The 20,017-nt window shown below is 42.4% G+C and overlaps 1 protein-coding gene across 9 annotated transcripts in view; it reads left to right on the forward strand.

Moving 5' to 3' along the window:
- LOC110982891 (disheveled-associated activator of morphogenesis 1-A-like) overlaps positions 1-20,017 on the forward strand; it is a 75,633-nt gene that overhangs the window by 49,783 nt on the left and 5,833 nt on the right. For 8 of the 9 annotated variants that reach the window (XM_022241647.2, XM_022241648.2, XM_022241650.2 and 5 more), the window contains 19 exons: positions 182-379; positions 824-934; positions 1,825-1,928; positions 2,643-2,709; positions 3,072-3,189; positions 5,676-5,858; positions 6,116-6,183; positions 7,958-8,008; positions 10,592-10,714; positions 11,596-11,800; positions 12,903-13,033; positions 13,676-13,924; positions 14,766-14,872; positions 15,318-15,406; positions 15,997-16,211; positions 16,911-16,972; positions 17,638-17,698; positions 18,717-18,851; positions 19,434-19,604. In XM_022241647.2, the coding sequence (XP_022097339.1) occupies positions 182-379; positions 824-934; positions 1,825-1,928; positions 2,643-2,709; positions 3,072-3,189; positions 5,676-5,858; positions 6,116-6,183; positions 7,958-8,008; positions 10,592-10,714; positions 11,596-11,800; positions 12,903-13,033; positions 13,676-13,924; positions 14,766-14,872; positions 15,318-15,406; positions 15,997-16,211; positions 16,911-16,972; positions 17,638-17,698; positions 18,717-18,851; positions 19,434-19,604 (2,448 nt within the window). The remainder of the gene's footprint in view (positions 1-181; positions 380-823; positions 935-1,824; positions 1,929-2,642; positions 2,710-3,071; positions 3,190-5,675; positions 5,859-6,115; positions 6,184-7,957; positions 8,009-10,591; positions 10,715-11,595; positions 11,801-12,902; positions 13,034-13,675; positions 13,925-14,765; positions 14,873-15,317; positions 15,407-15,996; positions 16,212-16,910; positions 16,973-17,637; positions 17,699-18,716; positions 18,852-19,433; positions 19,605-20,017) is intronic. The other variant, XM_022241659.2, reaches the window with a different exon arrangement.

Here is a 20,017-nt window from a genome sequence, read left to right on the forward strand (position 1 = left end):
AGTAACTCGTCCTGTCACTGGACAGGCTGGCAAAATATCTACAAATAAAAGTACATTTACATGAAGCCCTTGAGTGTTGAGTTACATGTAAATCCTTTTTGGTTTCAACATTTACTACCCCTTGACCAGTTACAAGTAGAGTGATTTGAAATTTCTCTTTATCAATTTACAAAACTTCTAGCATGGCAGGGCAGACGTGTTAGCCCACCCAACTGCCATCAACATCGTTACCCAGAGCATGAGCTCGGAGAACATCAAGACCAAGATTCAGGTCCTGGAGATCTTGGGTGGAGTGTGCCTGGTGCCTGGGGGACACCGCAAGGTTCTGACTGCCATGTCCCACTACCAAGAGTACGCCTCGGAGAGGACAAGGTTCCAGGTGATTTAGGATTACCCCAGCTATCTCAACCCAGTTTTGATTGGTTCAGGGGCTCCTCCTTCCTTGTGTGAACTCACATTGAGCCAGTCTGGCTTTGACACTGTGCATGTGTACCTCAAGATGCCTCAAGATTGGTCTGTTGTTGCAAAGGTTTGCCGTCATTTTGAAAGGCACAAAAATTTCAGGTTGACTTGTGAAGTTCTATGTCAACTTGAATACTGAAGATCACAGGAAGTTTCATATCATAAACTAAAGCTATATTTCAGAAGTAATTAAAAAATATTGCTAATAGACTGGTCAACAGTTTAAAAGAATTTGATGAGTAGAAACCATGACATTTCTCATACTTATGTTCTGATGAGGCATAATGAGATTAAACATCTAGCAAAGGTACAAGCTTTTGTTTCCCTGCTTTGAAAATGTGATATTCGTTTCTTTTTGCAGAGGTTAGTCAACGACCTGGACCGGAGTACGGGCCACTACAGGGAAGAGGTCAACCTGAAGACTGCCATCCTGTCCTTCATCAATGCCATCATCAAATATGGAGCAGGGGAGGTAAGACTTTTTGAAAGCCTGCCAGCCGCATGGAAATGGTAAACTTGAGTTGAGCTTTTTCTGACTTTCTCTTTTGGATGTCACTCGGAGGAAAAGTAGATTGTATAGTGGCCTACATTGAAGAACGTTGATTTCAAGGACCAGTGCATGCACTCGTTTGTGCATGTTGTGTAAGGCATTGAGTGTCCATTACCAATTTTCGTCTGAATGTGCACAAATATCCTCTTTGCCAGCAGGGGGAACAAAGTTCATATCAAACCTTCTTAACTCACTGTTGAGCTAATGGAATTCTGTTTCTAGCATAGTACTTTAGAAGGTTGTCAACCTGTTATTATTTGAAAGTCAGTTGTGACTGGTCTCTTGGTAAGAAATTTGAATCAGCCATTACTGATTTCATAGTTGAAAAGCCAATCCAGATTTCCTATCCCAATTAACTCGAGCTCTGCTAATTGCAGTAGTGTCCAACAAACACTCATAGGCATGAGTGCCTCTCTGTGAAAACACACAGCAAAGAACCCTTTTTCAGCTGAGTTCCACTGAATTTATCAGGCATCAACACTTTCCTGTAGTTGCACCAGTACCTTGTCCAAATAAACCTCAGTGGGGACATAGTTCCAAGGAGATACACTTCCATACTGTGACACTTTCCATCTGGTCAGACATAAGTACCCTTCCATCGAAAGTGCAGTCTGTGAAGCATTTTTCAGCACTATCACAGAAGAGCTCACTGAGTGGTAAATCTGTGACTCTGGGAAAGATCAGGTTCTTAATTTGATCGTGCTCATTTCAAAGACGGCCTCTCGAGCACACGTTCAGTGCATGATTGTCGGTCCTTTTGATGGATATTTTACGTGTTTCCCTTCCTTCAACCTCCTCCCCCCTTTCCTCAGGACAACCTGGAATTCAGAATTCACTTGCGGTACGAGTTTCTCATGCTGGGTATTCAGCCGGTCATAGACAAGCTTCGGAGTCTGGAGAACGCCACCGTAGATAGGTTAGGGAGTCCTTTCTGTAGTGTCTGTGTGTTGGTCAGAAACCTTATATGCTCTTCAGACCGTTGACTCACATGCAAATGTTACCAGCGGGAACAGCAGAGTTATGGCTAGAGAATCATGTTCTCAAGTCTGTTCCGTCAAGCAGCTGTCAGTGTCTCTATTTAAAATATGCAGAAGTGAAAATTTGTCTTTGGTTTAGATGCACCAAACATGGACGTATATACAAAAATCTGGACTTGAAATGCCCTTAATCAGCTTATAGAGAACACTGAATCCACTAGCGGCCATTTTACCGAGCCGAATACAAAGCTTGCCAGGCAATGCCCGCCTTTGTTGTTCCTGGCGTCAATAGGTGCAATGGCAAGCGAGCCAACCCGCGCATTTGTATTTGGCTCGGTAAAATGGCTGCTGGTTGGCTTCTGTTTCATACAAAGGCATTGCAAGTCCAGATTCTTTTTATATATGTCCGTGGCACCAAGTGTGGATCCAGAGGGGGGATTGGGGGGTCAGCCCCCCCTTTTTTACACCTGCCCCCCCCAAAAAGTGAATCAAAAATGAAATAACAAATTTATCAATGAAAAGAGAGGACATCCTACTCTGTGTTTAAAAGTAGGTGCATCAGTAACAATGTAATGTATTACCTACACTATGTGTATCATTTCAAATTACCCATGTTTAATTGTTGTCTTGTGATTTTGTTTTTCACCCTGCAGGCATTTAGATTTTTTTGAATTAGTACGGAATGAAGATGAAAGGGAACTAGCCAAGAGATTTAACATGGTAAGTGTTAGCCGGTGTTCAGGGAATATTGCTGTGCTTAGTTTGGTTTGTCTAAGCCGAACCAAGCAACGAATAAGTGATTAGTTCGGGTTTGAGATTTAAGAGGAGATTTAAGAGAAGACATGAAGGGAATTTAGACAGTAGCTCTTGTGCCGACTTCGTAATTCTGGGTGAGGGGGGTATGAACATTTGATTCATAATCTCCCAAATTGTTGACCAATGTGCACGCGCCTTGCTGTGGTTGACACAAATATGGTCCCTTTTCCAAAAACACATACAGAAACAGTGCTTTTACGTGTCACTAATTGGAAAGTGTACGATTGGTAAACAGGACAAATGATGTCTTTCCCCCCCTCCCCCAGGTACATGTAGATGTCCGGAGTGCAAATAGCATGTTTGAAGTGATTAAGAAGAAGATAGCACACACTCAGGCCTACCCACACTTCCTGTCACTCCTTCAACATTTTCTGCTCCTTCCAAGTAAGTGAGATTCAGCGGCTGACTTCATGAATATCTTCACAGTTAACGTATTACGAGGTGTCATTGTGTCATAGTGGCGAGCCAAAGACAATTCTCCCTCAATGCCCCCCACCAAAAAAATCTGGATTTTGCAATGGTTGCACTCACTGTTCTTTAGTACACCGGAATCACACTATCGTTGCACAAGGTTTTGATTTCATGATGATTTGATTTTTTGAGATGAAAAAAAACATTAAAAATAACAGTTAATGCTGTGAATGAATTCTTGAAGGAACACTCCCAGTGAACAGTAGTCATTCCAATGACGGTAAATTAGAGTGATGTTCAGTGCAATGGACAGGATGCAAGCATGCACGAACCTTTTTTGGCGGTTACTTTCCGAGTGCTATTTCCAGCCCTCCAATCAGCCAGTGGCTGGCGTGACATCCTTTTGCCTTGAACTGGATCTGTTCCTGATAAACTTGTGAGTCATGTGTTTCTTAGCAGTCAAGTCACTGCATTGGTAATTTCCCAGTCCCAGACAGAAGACAATACGGTAGTCGAAAATCAACTGAAAAATTTATAAAAATCTTTTTAAAAGCTTGTGCCAACACATGCCTCAAAGTTACTTTTGGAAAGTATGTGAAGTATTTCTTTGCAAGAGGCAATGCACCTGCTGTTAAATTTAGAAGTCCCCTCCTTTCTTGAAAACTGGTGGTTTTATAAGGCTTCTGATTGCAAGAATGTTAAAGCTTCATTAGTTAAGTTTAAACTGAAATCTGATTCAATACACTATACATTTCAAATGATGTTTACAATTCTCCCATTTAATAAAATGTGACCCTGCTTAACAAAAGGAGTCACAAGTTGCCAGAATGACTTATCAGTGCTGTATTCGAGTCCATCATAAGTCCTTTCACAAGTCCCTTCACAAGGCCAGTCACAAGTCCCTTTACAAGTTCCTTCACAAGTCCCTTCACAAGGCCCGTCATTAGTAACAGGATGACCAATGACAAAAGAATGCTTTGTCACAGCTCATCTGAATAGCTTGTGAATTGGATAAAGACTGAATGACTTGTGATGGACTGGTGATGGACTTACAGGGACTTGCAAGGGACTTGTGATGGACTCAAATACAATACTGTAAGTTATGAGCTAAAGGCCATTAAACAGGTCTGTCACAGTGGAAGTCAGTTGGAACCTGCAACTGTTTTCTTTGCCATAATGTCCATTGTGATCAGGATGCCAAACCAAACGATAGAGCTCAGTGAGCTCCGTGTAGTACATGCTATAAGAATCAAGTAAATGAAATATGCATGTACATGTACCGGTAAGTAACCTTAAGACTCATTTTGTGAGATCAGGTCACAAGCGTAAACCCCAGATGCACACATTTAACTTGTGCTCGCCAAATCCAACCCACGCCATCAAAGTAACCTTGCCTACCTCCTTCCTAACAAATCAACCACAGCCCCCCGCCCCAACTAAAAATAGTCGCCACTTCAAATTACACGTTTCCTGCCCTGAAAAAGCATCCCCTTATTAGGCACACAAAAGGGTTTGTTTATTGTCAGGTAAATAGCTGATTGGAAGTATCAATTATTCAGATGGAAGCACATCTGCGTGTTGTTGAAAGTTGTAATTGGAGGGGGAGCAACTTGTTAACATTTCAAAAGCCTAAATAGGGAATTGTACAGTGATGTTATGTTGGATATTTGGTGCTTTTTTTTAAAAATCAGATCAGTATTTGTACAACTAATATAACTTGATGTACTTCTATCTGGCTCGAGAATTATTTTTTCTCCGTTTAAAAATTAAAAATATTTTTATATCCATATTTTGAGAGACAGACTCAATAAACTGACAATAAACTTTTGTACAAACTATAGTGAACCCAACCTCTTGGGTACTTTTTCGTACAATATCTGACAAAGTGAGTACTTTTTAAGTGTAATATACTTCACAAAGTTACTGTTAGGTGTAAACATTTTGCTTGGGGTTTTTTATTAAGTTTACAAATTCAGCTTGGTTTTCTTTGGGAAAAATTTGTTTTGCCAAGAGATTGTAGAACTTCAGTAGTATTGTTAGCATGTGAAGCCAAGAAAGCCTTTTGACAATAACTTTATTAACTCGTTCATGGTCAAGTACAAAAGTTAACCTGCAACATTAAAGTGTTTTCTTGATGTTGATTTCAAGTGACCAAAGTGTGGGAAATATTATTCAAGTTTAGAAGAAGAAAACTTGGACTGTTCTTGGCAAAACAGTGGATGTCATCTGTATAGTCAGTTTTTTCCTTTGTTTAGATTTTGCTTTGTTTTGTGGTATTTTTCTTCAATTGCACAAAAGGAAGAAGCATACACCACTAGTCCCTTGATAAACTGCCACAGTGCACGACTTTAAAAACCTGAACCAGTCTTCCTCTTGATTGATCAAAAACATTGAAAAGTCACATGGAGTAATCAATTGCCTCTGGTTTTGCATTTTGTATGAAAATTAAATCTTACCAGATAAAGGCAGCAGCATACACCACTGGTCGCTGGTAGACCGGCTGGTCCAGCAGATTGTACTGCAGTACGAGGACGGTGGCGATCCCGATGTGGCACCGTTCGACATCAACTTCAAGGACGTGATTGAGAAGGTCATCAACCAGGACGTCATCAGGCAGCAGAAGGCCGAAGAGTTGGAAAAATGTGAGGCCTTACTCAGTGCTAGCTCAATCTGGTATTCGGTGGGAAACCAACTATTGAAACAAGCATTTGGGTCTTAGTAAGATCTGATACTAGTGTCCCCTATTGCCAACCAATAGGAATGGCTAAACGGCCTTCGGTATTTTTGAATATATATAAACCTGTTACTAGTGTTATTTGTTTCCTTCAATTTTGGGGCAATTTATGGTGATGATCATAACTAATCAACTACATTGTTTGAAACGTCTTTCTCTCAACAGCTTATGAGGAGCTGAAGGCCCAACTGGAGCGAAAAGAACGGGAACTGGATGCCAAAAACCAAGAGAAGGTAACAAGCTCTCTTCCGAAGAGCCCTCTATCAATGTCAAACATTTTGTGTCACATCTGTGAAAAAGGAAACGATTATTGATGGAGTTGTTCCCATTTTCATCTGTCGTCAGATGTCAGCAGTCACACGCACCGCAGCAATTCGGTTTGTTTTTTTTAGTTAGGAGTAAATGTCCATTCCTCCAATGACACGCTTTCTTTTTGAGGGGGAACCATTTTAGGAAACAACCATTATTGCCATCTTCATCATTACCACGATAGGTGTGTAGAGGAAAGGTTGGTGAAGTCTGACTTGCGAGAAATAAAATGGAGATCCGTACTGCGGAGAAACCAGGAATTACCAGTGTGCGGAGTCGTCCTGGATGAAATGTCCATCTTCTTCATGAAAACAAAATAATTCCTTCAGTCCTGTGTGGTTTCTCTTGCTTTTCTTTTTTTTTTCGGTGCAAAATGCAAATATCTCTGTTGATATCTGAGCCATGATTTCAAGATTTTTTTTTTAATAGAAATGGTGCAACATTTTAAACATCCCAAAATGGCTGGGCTTGCATTGGGGGCGCATAGGCACATTTTAATCTGAGGGGTGCTCAGCACTAACTACTATCTGGGATCAGTGTATTCAGGGAGGGGATTCATCCAACATGCTTGTTTCTTTGTCTTTTTTTTGTTGTTTTTATTTTTTGTTGCTGAGTCATTCATTACAGCACACCTGCTTTTTTCCCCCTAGTTTCCATTCCTTACATTTACATGTTTCACCTTAATCAGTTTTTTTTTTATCAATTTCGTTTTTGTCTGGTTGCGCTTCATTCATTTGTTATGCGTTATTTGACTTCACGTAAGTGTTGTTCTTGTTTGTCTATTTGCTCAAAGGAATACTTTTCTATAGCATTCTGAAGCAGGACGGGCTGGTGTGTGAATTTACCAGAAAAAAAAAGATTCCCTGCAATTTGTACATGTAAAAGTGACATTTCTTTTTGATCTGTTTCTGTGCCAGATTCATCATGTATAATTTTGCTTCACCCTGGCTATGTCTCAACAACTTCCCATGAGTCATGTTATTTTGTCAACTTCTTTTTATTTTCTTACTTCAAAACTTTACAACCACAGTTTTTCATTTTTGTTTTAAATTGCGGGGGGGGGGTTTAGGGTAGTCGTTTTCTGAACTTGGCCCCCAAATCAAAGCAGCTTTTTGAAAATGTACTTCTGAATTTCTGCTGATTAAAATAATAGATTCTAAAGACATAGCATAATTAGCAAGTTGTCATTATAAGAGAAAGTACTGATTATTTCTGAACAAAAATGCCACCATATATGCTGTATACTACCTGTGCGAGTCTTCTACGACGTAGAAACGCCCTCTTAAAACTTGCAGTCTGTTTTTTTGTCCACCTGTCACATGGTTCACATCATTCCCTTACTCTGCCAAATTCTGCTGTTCGGTTCAAAGCCATGTTATTTTCACATGGGCATTTTGGAACAGTGCCCATCTTGAGATGAAAGTTGGCGGATGTCACAGCTAACCGCCCGTTCGCGAGAGATACTGTGCAGTATTTGAAAGCCGGTTTTCAATCAAAGCAAACCCAGTCCCCGAACAAACAGAAGTGCTCCAAGTTGCTTTGCTAGGGGACCACAGGCAAGAACCAGACCCACGAATTCCTCCCCCTCTCCCCCCCGGCGTTTACTTCTTAAGATTTTTATAACTGAGAAGAATGTTGTGCCATTCAAAACCCTCTTGTCTCTGTGTCTATCCTCTCTGTTCCAACGTGGGCAATCAGAGATCAGACGCACCATGTGCCCTGTCTCCTCTTCCTGTCGTCACCACAATGGTGGGTACAGTATCAGCTAGCCTCAGGTGCTCTGTTATTTTCACCTTCTTTTTCTTGGCCGCCTTGCAAACCAACCAACAAACAAAAAAAGACCGAATAAACAAATAGACCCGAAAGCCATCTTCCCGTGTTTGACACCTGCAAGAAAATGCAACTCATCTCTGTCACTCTGTTTGATTGTACATGTGCCTTACCCTGCCGCTTGTTCACATTACGTGTGTGTGTGTTTTCATCATGTTCATGTATGTCTCGCCCTGTCATTGTTTGTGGCTCATCTTTCATTGTCGTAAACTGCATTTGCTAATTTGTTTGGGATTTTTGGTATTTACATTAACCCCCCCTCACACTCGAAGCATTGTTATTACTTTTTGTTTATTTTGGGTGCTGTTCCTAAGAATTTTGCCATGGGGAGGGGGTGTGCTGGCAGTGTGGGAAAGTTTAGATGGGTGAAATGATTAATGGCTGATCTTTTGTATCTGTTTGTTGGTAGAATGTTGTTCAGCCAACTGCCTCATAGTAGGCAGTGTAACATTGGAGAATCTTGCAGAGAAGATTGATTAATGCTGTGTACATTTGCCGTGAGAAGTTGAATGATTTCTTGAAAAATGTGTGCCAGAGTAACGGAATCATTTTGATTGGATAATCGGAATCACCCTTTTGCCACCTATTACTGACACGTGGCATGAACCACCTGCCCAGTCGTGATTGCACTCTTGATTGGCTCAGTGTGAAGCTGATCAGAGTGCAGCTTTTGCAAGGCAATTCCCTTAGAGGATGGTTGTTTGGCATCTACATGTACTATTAACTGTTTGATCAAAACTAAAATGCTTGTACCAGCAAGATTTTGTCAGCCAAAGATGCTGAAGACAACAGTATGCTGAAACATTACCAGAGGGTTATGGTTGAAATATGAGCAGAATTTTTTTCCCCTGTCATTTTTTCCGGGGGGGAGGGGAGGGGTGGGGTTTTGTTGTTTTGAAATAAAGGGTTACACTACTGGATGAGAAAATACCGAACGGAAGTGCAGTCCTAGGCACAAGTTTTTGGAATGGTAATTTGAAACCTGCCGCAGCATGTCTCCAGGGAAACCAGTCGGGCCAGTCTTCTCCAGCTCGGTCACCAATCAGACCCATGCCAAGCATGCCCACAGACACACACATTGCCCACTGCTCCCATGCATGAAATGATTACGCCAAATTGCCAATAACTCATGTTGCAACACGAATGCCGCCACGTTGCAGGCTGGCCTCACCTTAGCTATCCTGTTAACGCTCATCGGTTTCTCTCAGTTGCTTTTGAACACTGGGACTGGGGATTTATTGTTCACCTTGGACTTTTTCCCTTGCTGGTAATTAATGGACCTACATGTACATCTTTCGGGTCCTGATTAGGTACAGCGTTTGTTGTGTTTTTCACATGCAGCCGTGCGGTAACTTGTATGGCTGTCAAACTTGAAAGGAATGATTTTTGTGAGAGCATATTCGAAGAATATGCATGATTTCCTATCGGATGACGGTGTCAGCTTCGTTTTCTTTGACGTGTGCTTGCTAGTCAATACTGCATACATGTAGGCCATTGCTGGTGGCCCATTACAATTATTGCTTCATGTAAATGTTGGCCAATCATTAACTGTAAAAGTCCAAACAGTTTTACAGGTTAGAAAAGTAGGTTGCTGACGCCATGGGATGGTAATAGGTTGGATTTCAACTTCTCTGCAACGAAACGGCAGAGTTTTTTGTTTTGTTTGTACTCCATTTTTTTGAAATTGATTTTTAATTTTTTCAATCACCGCCATCTTTATAAGCCTCTGGCATATGTGGTTTTTTAGCATGTACCACTGTACCCATCTGGGCAGCTGAAGCTTCCTCTATGCTGTCCAAAATCCAGGGATATTGCCCAGAATTCTTCCATATTGTGACTTTGTTGACATTTAGTTCACTCTTCACCTGTACGTAAAGTCGCCAGTTTGCTCGTCAAGGTTCACTGTCCATTGCCTGGCTTTTTTGATTTTAATGCTAAAAACCCCAACAGCTGTGCATCAAACTTTGCAGTAATCATTTTAAATGTCTTGCTGTTGCTACACCTCACACATTCACAAAAAGCTGAGTACGTGGTATAAATGACCAATTATCTATTGTGGTTAGAAATCTTGGCTGTCCCTTTGAAATTAAAGTAGAGCTTGTCTATTCCCCTCATTTTTAGATTTAGTAATAACCATAGAATGCTTTTCATGGAAGACTTGGCGCTGGTTTCAAACCCCAACCATTCTCGGTGGTTCTGGGTTAGTCCTTTATGTGGAACTTCCGCCTCTGAAGGTTTTCCAGTAGTTTTCAGAAGTTTTGAAATTCAAATATCTCATGTTCATCACAGTTTGTGTAGGTAATTGTAGTTTTGGTACGTGGGCAATTTTTTTATCATTCATCTCCAGTATATTTGCAAGTGCTTGGCTTGAAAGTGTCAATTTTTCCCTGCCGTGGGAATTGTGTGGTAGATGAGCCAAAAAAACAAAAGCATGATTATTGGCTCTGATTGGATGCCAGGTTCAGATTCTGACTGTGTTTCTGGTGGTCATTCTCATTCTAGGAGGAAGCCATGAGTGCGCTCAATTCGATCCAGGAACGGTTTGACCAGCAAGCGGCAGAGTTGGCCATGTCCAGCAGACAAGGGCAGGAGTTGCAGGCCCAGATGGCTGAGCTCAAGGCCATGGTAAGACCACTGAGGACAACTTGACCACACCATTTATTTGACTTAGGCCATTGTAAAAACTTTTGCCAGATAATGTTTGTTATATTAAGCCCATTACCATGAAGGTGACAGCTTGTGGCTGGATACAAGTGCAGACTGCAGTTAAATCACTGGTCAATAAACCTTCCCAGGGAAGTCATGCTTGACTGTATTCCCTCATTCTTGGGTTCATCCCTCACTTTTATTCAGTCATGCAGCTTTTCCTGGGATCAGCTGATTTCTTCATATTTCACTCCACACTCATGCCACTAAGAACTGAAAAACACCCGACACTCTTTAGTAAAGACTGGAATTTCCTCGTTTTTTGGTCAAAGTCCAAAGTTGCACACCTGTACATTTAGAATATGGCTTCGGTATTTAATAATAATCACAAGTTTCAAATTATTTATCAGCACAAACCGGCATTAATCTGGACCACCTCTGTGAACAAACACTGGTGGCCTGTCCTGCAGCCTACATACTGTGCATTACTGGTGTGCTAATCATTGTCCAAAGGATGAGTTAGTGGTTTGTTTGGAGAATTTTAACCTTGGCAATACTAATAGGTCAACACACCACGTTCATGGGCTGGTTTAAGTGCATATAACTCAAAATATGCATGTCCCATTTTCATTGGGTGTGTATAAACTAATAGGGCATTTGTGAAGGCACCGGGTTTGAAGTATTTGTATGATGTATTGGCTTTCACATGATATCCCATCCTCTGTGTGTTGCCTCATTTAGGGATTTACTACAGAGTCCACATTGGGATTTAAATGGTACATTTGTTCATATAAAGTTGTAGCATTTGGTTGGCTGCAGCATACTTTGTGTTGAATTATTAACCTCTTTTCTGCATGCAGATTGCCAGCGGCAAGCTAGGGGCCGTCAGTCTCTCAGATGACGACATGCTGAAAGTAGACTCCCTGAAATCCCCAGCATCCCTCTCAGGACAGCCGGCACCTCCCCCGCCCCCCGCTGCACCATTTGCCCCACCCCCACCCCCCGGCATGGGACCTCCAGCTCCGCCGCCGCCTCCAGGCCAGGGAGGGCCGCCACCCCCTCCAGGTAGGATGTGCGGGAGTGCTGGCGTTATGCTGTGTGCTTTGCTGATGCAGCTATCACAGCTGTTGCTTATGCCATTTGAAACAGTATAAATCTCTTCTGTTTTGAAGTTCATATTCCTCTTCCTCTTGTCGAGGACCTCATGCAGTCGTCTTATTGCTGAAAGGGTCAGATTTTTTTCAAAGACTTTTGAAGGGATTCTGCCTTTCTAAATATCTTTGCGGATCTTTATGGCTGACCTTTTCTGATACAGTTGAACCTTGTTAAGGAGGGCACTGTTTACACAACAAGTTATAACAAGGTACTCTGCAGAGTCTGAAGGACCGAGTCGACTGAGGTTGGACTGTATTGGCATGCCTATAAATACATCCACTGTGACACTATCTGTGAAGTCTCAATCAAAGATCGTATAGCGCCAAAGGCGCAAGATGGATAACTCTGCCCAAAAGGTGTAATTACCACGGGCGCCATTTGAGCAAGCGATACGCCTGCGCAGTTTACGGTAATGCTTAGGCGCGGGCTCACCAGGTGCACGTGCCTGCCGCTGCGCCTGTGCATTAATGTGCATTGTGCAGGTGTATTGCTTGCTCAAATGGCGCCCATGCGATTACAACGTTTTACGTGTATTCACGGTGAAGTTTGCCATCTTGCGCCGCTACACGGCGCTATACTATCTTTGGTCTCAATCCAGTCTGACAAAGATGTTTGTTATGATGTCATTTATAGAGTACCAAAGGACTACTTTTCGCTCAGTTATGTGTGTAAAAGGCATTAGTGTGAGAACAGCACGTGAACCATCCCGCTTGCGTACTCCATTCGTTTGCACTGCAGTTCCTGGTTCTAAATGACATCACACTTCAGCACTCTATAGTTCATGCTCTCAAGTGAGTGAACCTGCTCTTTGCAGGAATGGTTTGCCGGAAAATTTGCATCGAAATATCTCCAAGAACTCTGGCAAACACGGAGCCCGACGGCTTGGCATGATTCAAAATGCATCGGGGCAGTACTGGAGAAAATGTACATGGATACAACCCTCCTCCCTATCTGTGTAGAGTTTAGTTCCAGTGAGCGTATGTAAATATGCGAGTTGTCTTGTGTGCTTCAGGTATGGGGGGAATGATGGCCAAGAAGAAGAACTATCCCAAGCCTTCCAACCCGCTGAAATCATTCAACTGGGCCAAACTGCCCGATCTGCAGCTGCAGGGAACGATATGGACAGAACTGGACGGGATGAAGGTATTGGGCTCTGTCAGCTCTTTAAAACAGCAATGTACTGTGCATGAACCGTCAGTCGGTAATTTGTCTTTTTTTGCTCAGAAAGCCAGTTTGCTAATCTGCATTTTCTCAGCCGGACCTCACCTATCCGCTTTGAGCCTACTTGCCCATTAGGTTGCAACACTCTCTACTGAACGCACCCTGTCTCTGCGTCAAGGCCTGGCTTCTACTATTTTTTGGCTTAGGTGTCCCTTCCATTTTGACAGTGCATCTCCAAACAAAGTATTTTTCAGAACAGCCGTGCAAGATTTACTGTTGATCGTTAAATGGTGACTCAGCAAGCCTGTGAATATTGGAATCTTGTGCCTCAAATTCAAACAATCAGGGTATTGAAGCTGCTGACATTTTACAGTGTACCTTTACGTACACTTCCATCAGAACTGGAATGTCCAAAATAACCCACAGGGTGTCTAGGAGATACTCTGAAAATCCCCTGACTACAACCTTGGGTTTGATAGTGAGCTTAAAAGGCCATGATTTGGGAGCTATTTTGTATCCTACTGTCCCCAACAATCAATTTACTTTACCCTCTTTACCACAAGCCTTACCTGTTTTCCCTTGGAAGGGAACATGCCACTCAGGTTTTGTGATATTTGCTCTCAGATTTTAAAAATCATGGACCTGACGGAGTTTGACAAGGTCTTCTCGGCCTACCAGAAGGTGGACACGGACGGGGAGACAGGCTTCAGCTTCAAGTCCAGCAAGCGCAAGGAGCTGTCTGTCATCGATGGCCGGCGGGCCCAGAACTGCACCATCCTGCTGTCCAAGCTCAAGCTGACCAACGAGGAGATCACCAAGGCTGTCCTGAGCATGGACCAAGGGGAGGACATCCCCAAGGACATGCTGGAGCAGGTCAGTGGTGCAGCCGGGGTAGTGGGGGGACAGAGTGGCAGGATGCAGTGGGATGAAGAATTAGGAGCATGAGGACCCTCATGGAAGTAAAAGTGGAAGAGCAAAGCAGATTATAAGTGCAGAATTGAGACATTGAAAACAGGTCACAGGATGCAAAACCTGAACAGGAAAAGCACCGTGTCTCAAACACACTCCCAACTCAGCTGCTATATTACGAGTGCATGCAAAGTTTAATTTTGCCGAATTTGTTGTAGAGCATCCTTGATATTTAAAGATGATAATGTCAAATTCTGTAGGGCAGTGTTTAGGGTTGATCTCATGTAGAGGTGCATGTAATGGTGTTTTGTTCTATTGGCATTTGGCAAAACTCTTTACCCGAGCTTTATCTTCAAGCAGGAGTATAGATGGATGTATGAGGTGATAAAGAATAGATTGTACTGACCTGGAGCAGCTGCGTAAAACTTTTAAAACTAAACAGGAGAATAGGTTGTTTGATATTTAGGTTAAGCAATAAAGAAGCATTGTTTTCTTCCAATCTTCTGACTCAAACAGTGATGAAGAGTGAAGCTTTGTAGTGAAGGGTAACAATGAAGAGGAAGTGTGGTTAGAGCCATTTCCTTCCCCTTTTGAAAGGAGGTTTTGCTTCCTTCCCCGTCCTTCCAATCTCCTCTCCAGCCGTTACCCTTGCTGTACCATAAGTAAAGTTTCTCCAATCCCGCCTATAAACCCAATAAACTCATGAAGCGATGACTTCACTCATGCTGTGTTAATATTCGTAGGGTACTGTCTAAGGCTTATCTGTGCTTCAAGTTGAGTTGACACTTTGTTGGGTCTCTTTCAGCTTTTGAAATATGTGCCAACTCCTGAAGAAGTGGCCTTGGTGAAGGAGCACGAACGGGAACTTGACAGCGTGGCAAGAGCAGACCGGTTCTTGTATGAAATGGGCAAGTGAGTACAGCACGTGTGTTTTTTTCTTCATCGGGTAGTTTGTTGGCAGACAATTGGGGTTCATTTGGGATAGGCAGTCTCAGTTGAATGACATTTTAGTACTTAAATCGAGAGCTTTTGGCATCTATGCCCTTTTTTTCCTACCCAGCCCGGGCATTTAGCTTGCTTTAAAACTGGAATAGTTACAGATCATAGGTCCCAAAAAGTAGCATGTGCCCAACAGTACATGCGTGCAGTTGGTATTATCAGTTACGTCTTGAACAGAGACAAATACATCTCTGACCAGTAGCTACATTCTGGTACAAATGTGCATCAGACTCTTTCCTTTAAAATGGCAGGGTCTACACTATCAGTCACATCTCTTGAACAGTCCTAACTAATCAACTGCCCTTCTACCATGAATGTCTGTCAACAATTTTGTTTTCATTTTTTGTCGTCTGCTCAGAATCAACCATTATGAGCAGCGGTTGAAGTGTCTGTACTTCAAGAAGAAATTCCAGGAGAGAATGGGAGAGTGCAAACCCAAAGTGGAAGGTACTTGCTTGTGGCCAATAGCGGCCATATTGGTTTTTCCTGTACCAGGGTCTAGGCCTTGTCCAAATGGGCACCGGCTATTCATCCTGGTGTGATTATCGTCCAATCAAAAGCATGTACAAAATACCTGATTCGGACGTGGCCTGCGATGCCAACACATATGTATGATGGTGTCTCAAAGTTTTGTGTCAAGGTATCGTCAGCCTTTCAATTGGGATTATCGGATTTGCAGAAATTTGTTCTGAAAATGGAGGCAATTTAAAAAAGAATCAATTCGGATGTTATAAAAGAATTTGTGAAGTTGGAAATTGTTATTTTGAAATCCAATATCTGTAAACAGTTTTTATGCATTTTGGTGTTCACTCAGGTTAATGAAAAAATGAATTACTCCTATTTTGTTGTTTTAATTTCATGAATGATCCAGATGAAATTTTAATCCAGTAAAGGTTTTCAAGTGTGTGCTGTAGTGTGATTGTGTCGGATGATCTCAGAAACTAGACCTTGCAACAGTTGCCCTCTGGAGATCCTGTATATCTTTATGTATTTGTCAAATCATTCCCCCCCCCTTCTTTCCCCTGTGTTTTGATCAGCCGTGCTCAAAGCCTCCAAGGAACTGAGCTCCAGCAAGCGGTTACGGAAGGTCCTGGAGATCATCCTGGCCTTTGGAAACTACATGAACCGGGGGCCCAGGGGCAATGCATCGGGCTTCCGCATCTCCAGCCTCAACAAAATCCTGGACACTAAATCCAGTCTTTCCAAGCATCCCACTCTCCTCCATTACCTGACAGCAGTATTAGAAAAGAAGGTGGGTGCCTTTCATCGATTTGGCCCAAGAGTTATGGTCAGGTACCTTCCGAGTACCAAGTTTAACGCTAGATACACTGCATAAAGACAGGTTTGTGTGGAGAAAACTGCCTATTGCAGATGCAGGAAAGCAAATATTTAGCAGAAGAATTAAACATGTTGGACAATCAGAATTTTAAACTAAGGGTTTAATAGACAGAAGCAAAGTATTTTCCAAGGTCTCATTTAGGACTTCCAGAGTATATCTGTCCTAAAAGTGTAATTAGGTGGTTAAATTGTTGACTGATTATGCACAGTGCTGCCATTTAATGAAAAGATGTGTTTTGGTAGTGAAACTTGAACAGTTCTCTTCCTCTGGAGTGGGAAAACTCTAAGGTTAAACTCAGAATCATCCTATTTTAGAATCAGATTTTTTTGACATGGAAGTCCTGTCAGGATCATGAGTTATGAGTGGCATCTAACATATGGCTGCATCTTCTGTCAGTGAGCCAGGGTGGAATCAATCTCAAGCAGTGAATTTGTACAGAAGCCACAGGTATTTTAAAAACTGAAGGTTCATTTTCACCATGTAAGACAGGAAAGTGGCCAACATGTGTCAGACGTTTGATCTTTGCTTTTTTGTGTGTGTTTACATTTGGTTTTGTTTTGTTGGATTTTTTTCAACTTATTTGTGTTGGTGGACTGTTTTCTTTATCAACAGTTCCCAGATGTCTTCAAACTGGAAGAGGAGCTGGCATCACTGCGGGATGCATCTAAAGTCAAGTAGGTTGAATTTGTGTCACTGCTCTGACAGTGATTACTGGAGTAAAAACACCACCCTGTCCACCGCTTTCAAACGTTATCTCACAGAATATTCTGCTGTAATTTTTCCTCACTGTTGCCCTGCTGTCAGGGTTTGTCAAGGCACTGATCAGAGTGATTATTATCCCTACGTGTTACAGTCTAACTAGTTGTACTCTTGACTGAATCAAGTATGAGTGAAATTACATAGGGGACAAAGGAACATCAGTTACTGGGGGAGTGCCGCAGTGACAGTTTGTGTAACTTGTCCTTAAAAGACTGGATGACTTTTGGCCGACTTCGCTCCATCTCTGTGGAATTGAGTCATTGAATGCATGCTTGTATATGCAGTGAAAAACCTCTTTCCCGTGGGAACTATTCTTAAAGCTTGTAGATCTTTCTGTGGAAGTAAAATTGAAAACATCAGAAGAAGCATGATCAACAGGTGTGTCTAAAATTGGATGGAAAGCAGACAAGCAAAGACGCTTCACCTAAAAGAACGGAGGACAAAAAGGAGGAATCAATTCCAAATCACTGAGATAATAACAACATGGAGCCTTTGTGCTCAACAGGTCATTCAATATGTACACATAGTTTTGCAATAAGAACGACTTTTTTGTTTTTCTTTTTTATGTTGTTATTTTTAGTATGGGCGAGTTGGACAAAGACATCAACATCATCGGAGCAGGGCTTAAAGAAGTGGAGAAGGTACGAGTTTTAAAAACAGTTGGAAACAGTGCATGGCTCGTAAGATTCATCATTCTTTCCCAACCTTCCCGTTCCAGTGTCTCATAATTTGCCCTGTTGAAAATTTTGAAAAATCTCTCAGTGTTACAGATAGTTTTGCTCAGCCGGAATGGGTACGGGATTGGTTCGCAATTGAAAAATGAGGTTTGCAGTTTGCTCAGTCACAATGTCGTCACTGTGTGCAAAAGGCCTAGTACCTGGACTTCTCTTTATCGCGTGTATGACTAAGTTGTGTTCTCTTTCTTTGGCACTGATACTGCCCAGAAGTTGCTGGAACTGCTGGACTTGGTTCAAAGGAAGGTTGTGTTTTCATATGTTAACCACTTCGTGGCGGGGTTCCTGGTACCGGAGACCTTGGGTTTATATGCAAAGCCGGAGTGCCCGAAATCAGACAAAGGAGCTGGGCCTTGTAACAAAAGACCGTACTCGGAACAAAAGACCGAGCTGCTGGGAATTGCCAAAATTTTTTCAGTTGTCAATAGCGGAGGTAATCCGTCAACGTTTTGAAACAGTATACCACTATTTGTGGCATTCAGTGCGGGTAGATTACGACCGGAGACAAAAGCACTCCAATGCCCCAGTGATGAGCAATACAATACCGCTGTACGCTTATTTGGCCGCATTTGAAATGATGCCAGCAGTGCACTGGGCCAATTTTAGTGGAAAAAAGAAAATTACATAACACCGCACAATCTGGGCTCTCTTTACAAGGCGGCAGGCCTTGCTGAAATACTCGGGCATCAATAGATGTTGCCTGTCAGGTTAGAGTAGCCACCAGGCAGTCATTCATGTAGGTGTAAGCGTCCAGTAGATGAAGTTATGAATTTGTGAAGAATTTTGAAAATGGAAATCTTGTGCAACTTCAATTTAGACCCAGCAGCATATGGTTAATCAAACCCATGTTGAAGCTCGAACGTTTACATCTGTAATTATGATGAAGACTTGGAAATAATTGATGTGACGTTTCATGCCCACCAAGGAACTGGACTTTCAGAAGAATAGACCAAGCACGGAGAAGGGCGACAAGTTTGTTTCAGTCATGAGTGACTTCAAGACGGTCTCCTCCATCAGCTTCTCCAAGATCAGGGACCTCCAGGCCCAGGCCAAGGAAAAGGTAAGCCCCCAAAACCCTATCATTCTTCAGGGCTTTAGTTTGCGATCATGGAATATTCTGGGGGAAAAAAGGTCGTCATGGGAGGTCACGGAAAAGTCATGGAAAATAGGGAGGAAATTGTCATATTTCAGTCCTGAAAAGCCTTGGAAAAGTCATTGAATTTGGTTTCCAGTTTTCTGGAACCCCGAGTTGAGTTCTATCTCAGGACCAGTTACATACAAGTCCTCCCCAGGTGCGTTTACACATAATGGGATGCAGAATGACAGGACTGCATTGGTCAAGAGTTCATTCGAGTAGCTTTTGACTTGGCGTAAGACTGGGTGATGTGATGGACTTGCGAGGACTCATGGTGATCTCAACTACAGCACGAATAATTACTCCCAATAAGAGTTGTTGGAATCTGCTCCATTACTCATTTTCATTCTCAAGTGCTGAAGTGTTAACAGTGTTGGAGCTTAGTTTTCAACAGTGCTTGCCTTTGGCTGAATGGTATACATGTACATATTCTTTTTGTTGGGAATTCATGACATGCTCTCTCCGTGCTGACACCAAACGTGTCCCATCTTCTTGTCATTTTGGCAGATCACCAAGTGCATCAAACAGTTTGGGGAGGACCCGGCCAAGATGACGGCGGAGGAATTCTTCAGCACCTTCGACGCCTTTGTCCAATCTTTCATCGAGGCGAAGATCGACAACGAGAACATGCGCAAGAAGCAGGAAGAGGAAGAAAAGCGGGCACGCATCGAGGCGGAGGTGGGTGGGGGGGGATGAGTGCTGGCTGATGAGGTCACAATATGCTGGCTTGAAATTCACCTGTTGCCATTTGTGAGCTATCCACACCTCTTAGACAGCCTTGTGGAATTGTGTACATTGAGTTTTCGTTTGTCTCAACTTTTGTGCTTCCCACTTCCATTTTATTTATCGTATAATAATTGGACATTATTTCACAAGCTGTACTAACAGGATTCAACCGCAATAAAGTCAGTGAAGCCACGCAAATGGTTGTTTCTCCCATTGCATTAAGAAAAATGAATTGGGGGTAGGTGAGCCAAACTCCTGTTGGTTCAGACTGTTCAGCAATTAATGTTGAGGATGCAATTATAGCCAAACAATTTACTTGTGAGCACTCATTGCAGCAGTAAACAAATGACTGTCAGATTGGCTAC

This window comes from Acanthaster planci, linkage group LG01 (assembly GCF_054643075.1).
Source record: "Acanthaster planci isolate LZ-2023a linkage group LG01, COTS_SCS, whole genome shotgun sequence".
Classification (NCBI taxonomy): Eukaryota; Metazoa; Echinodermata; class Asteroidea; order Valvatida; family Acanthasteridae; genus Acanthaster; species Acanthaster planci.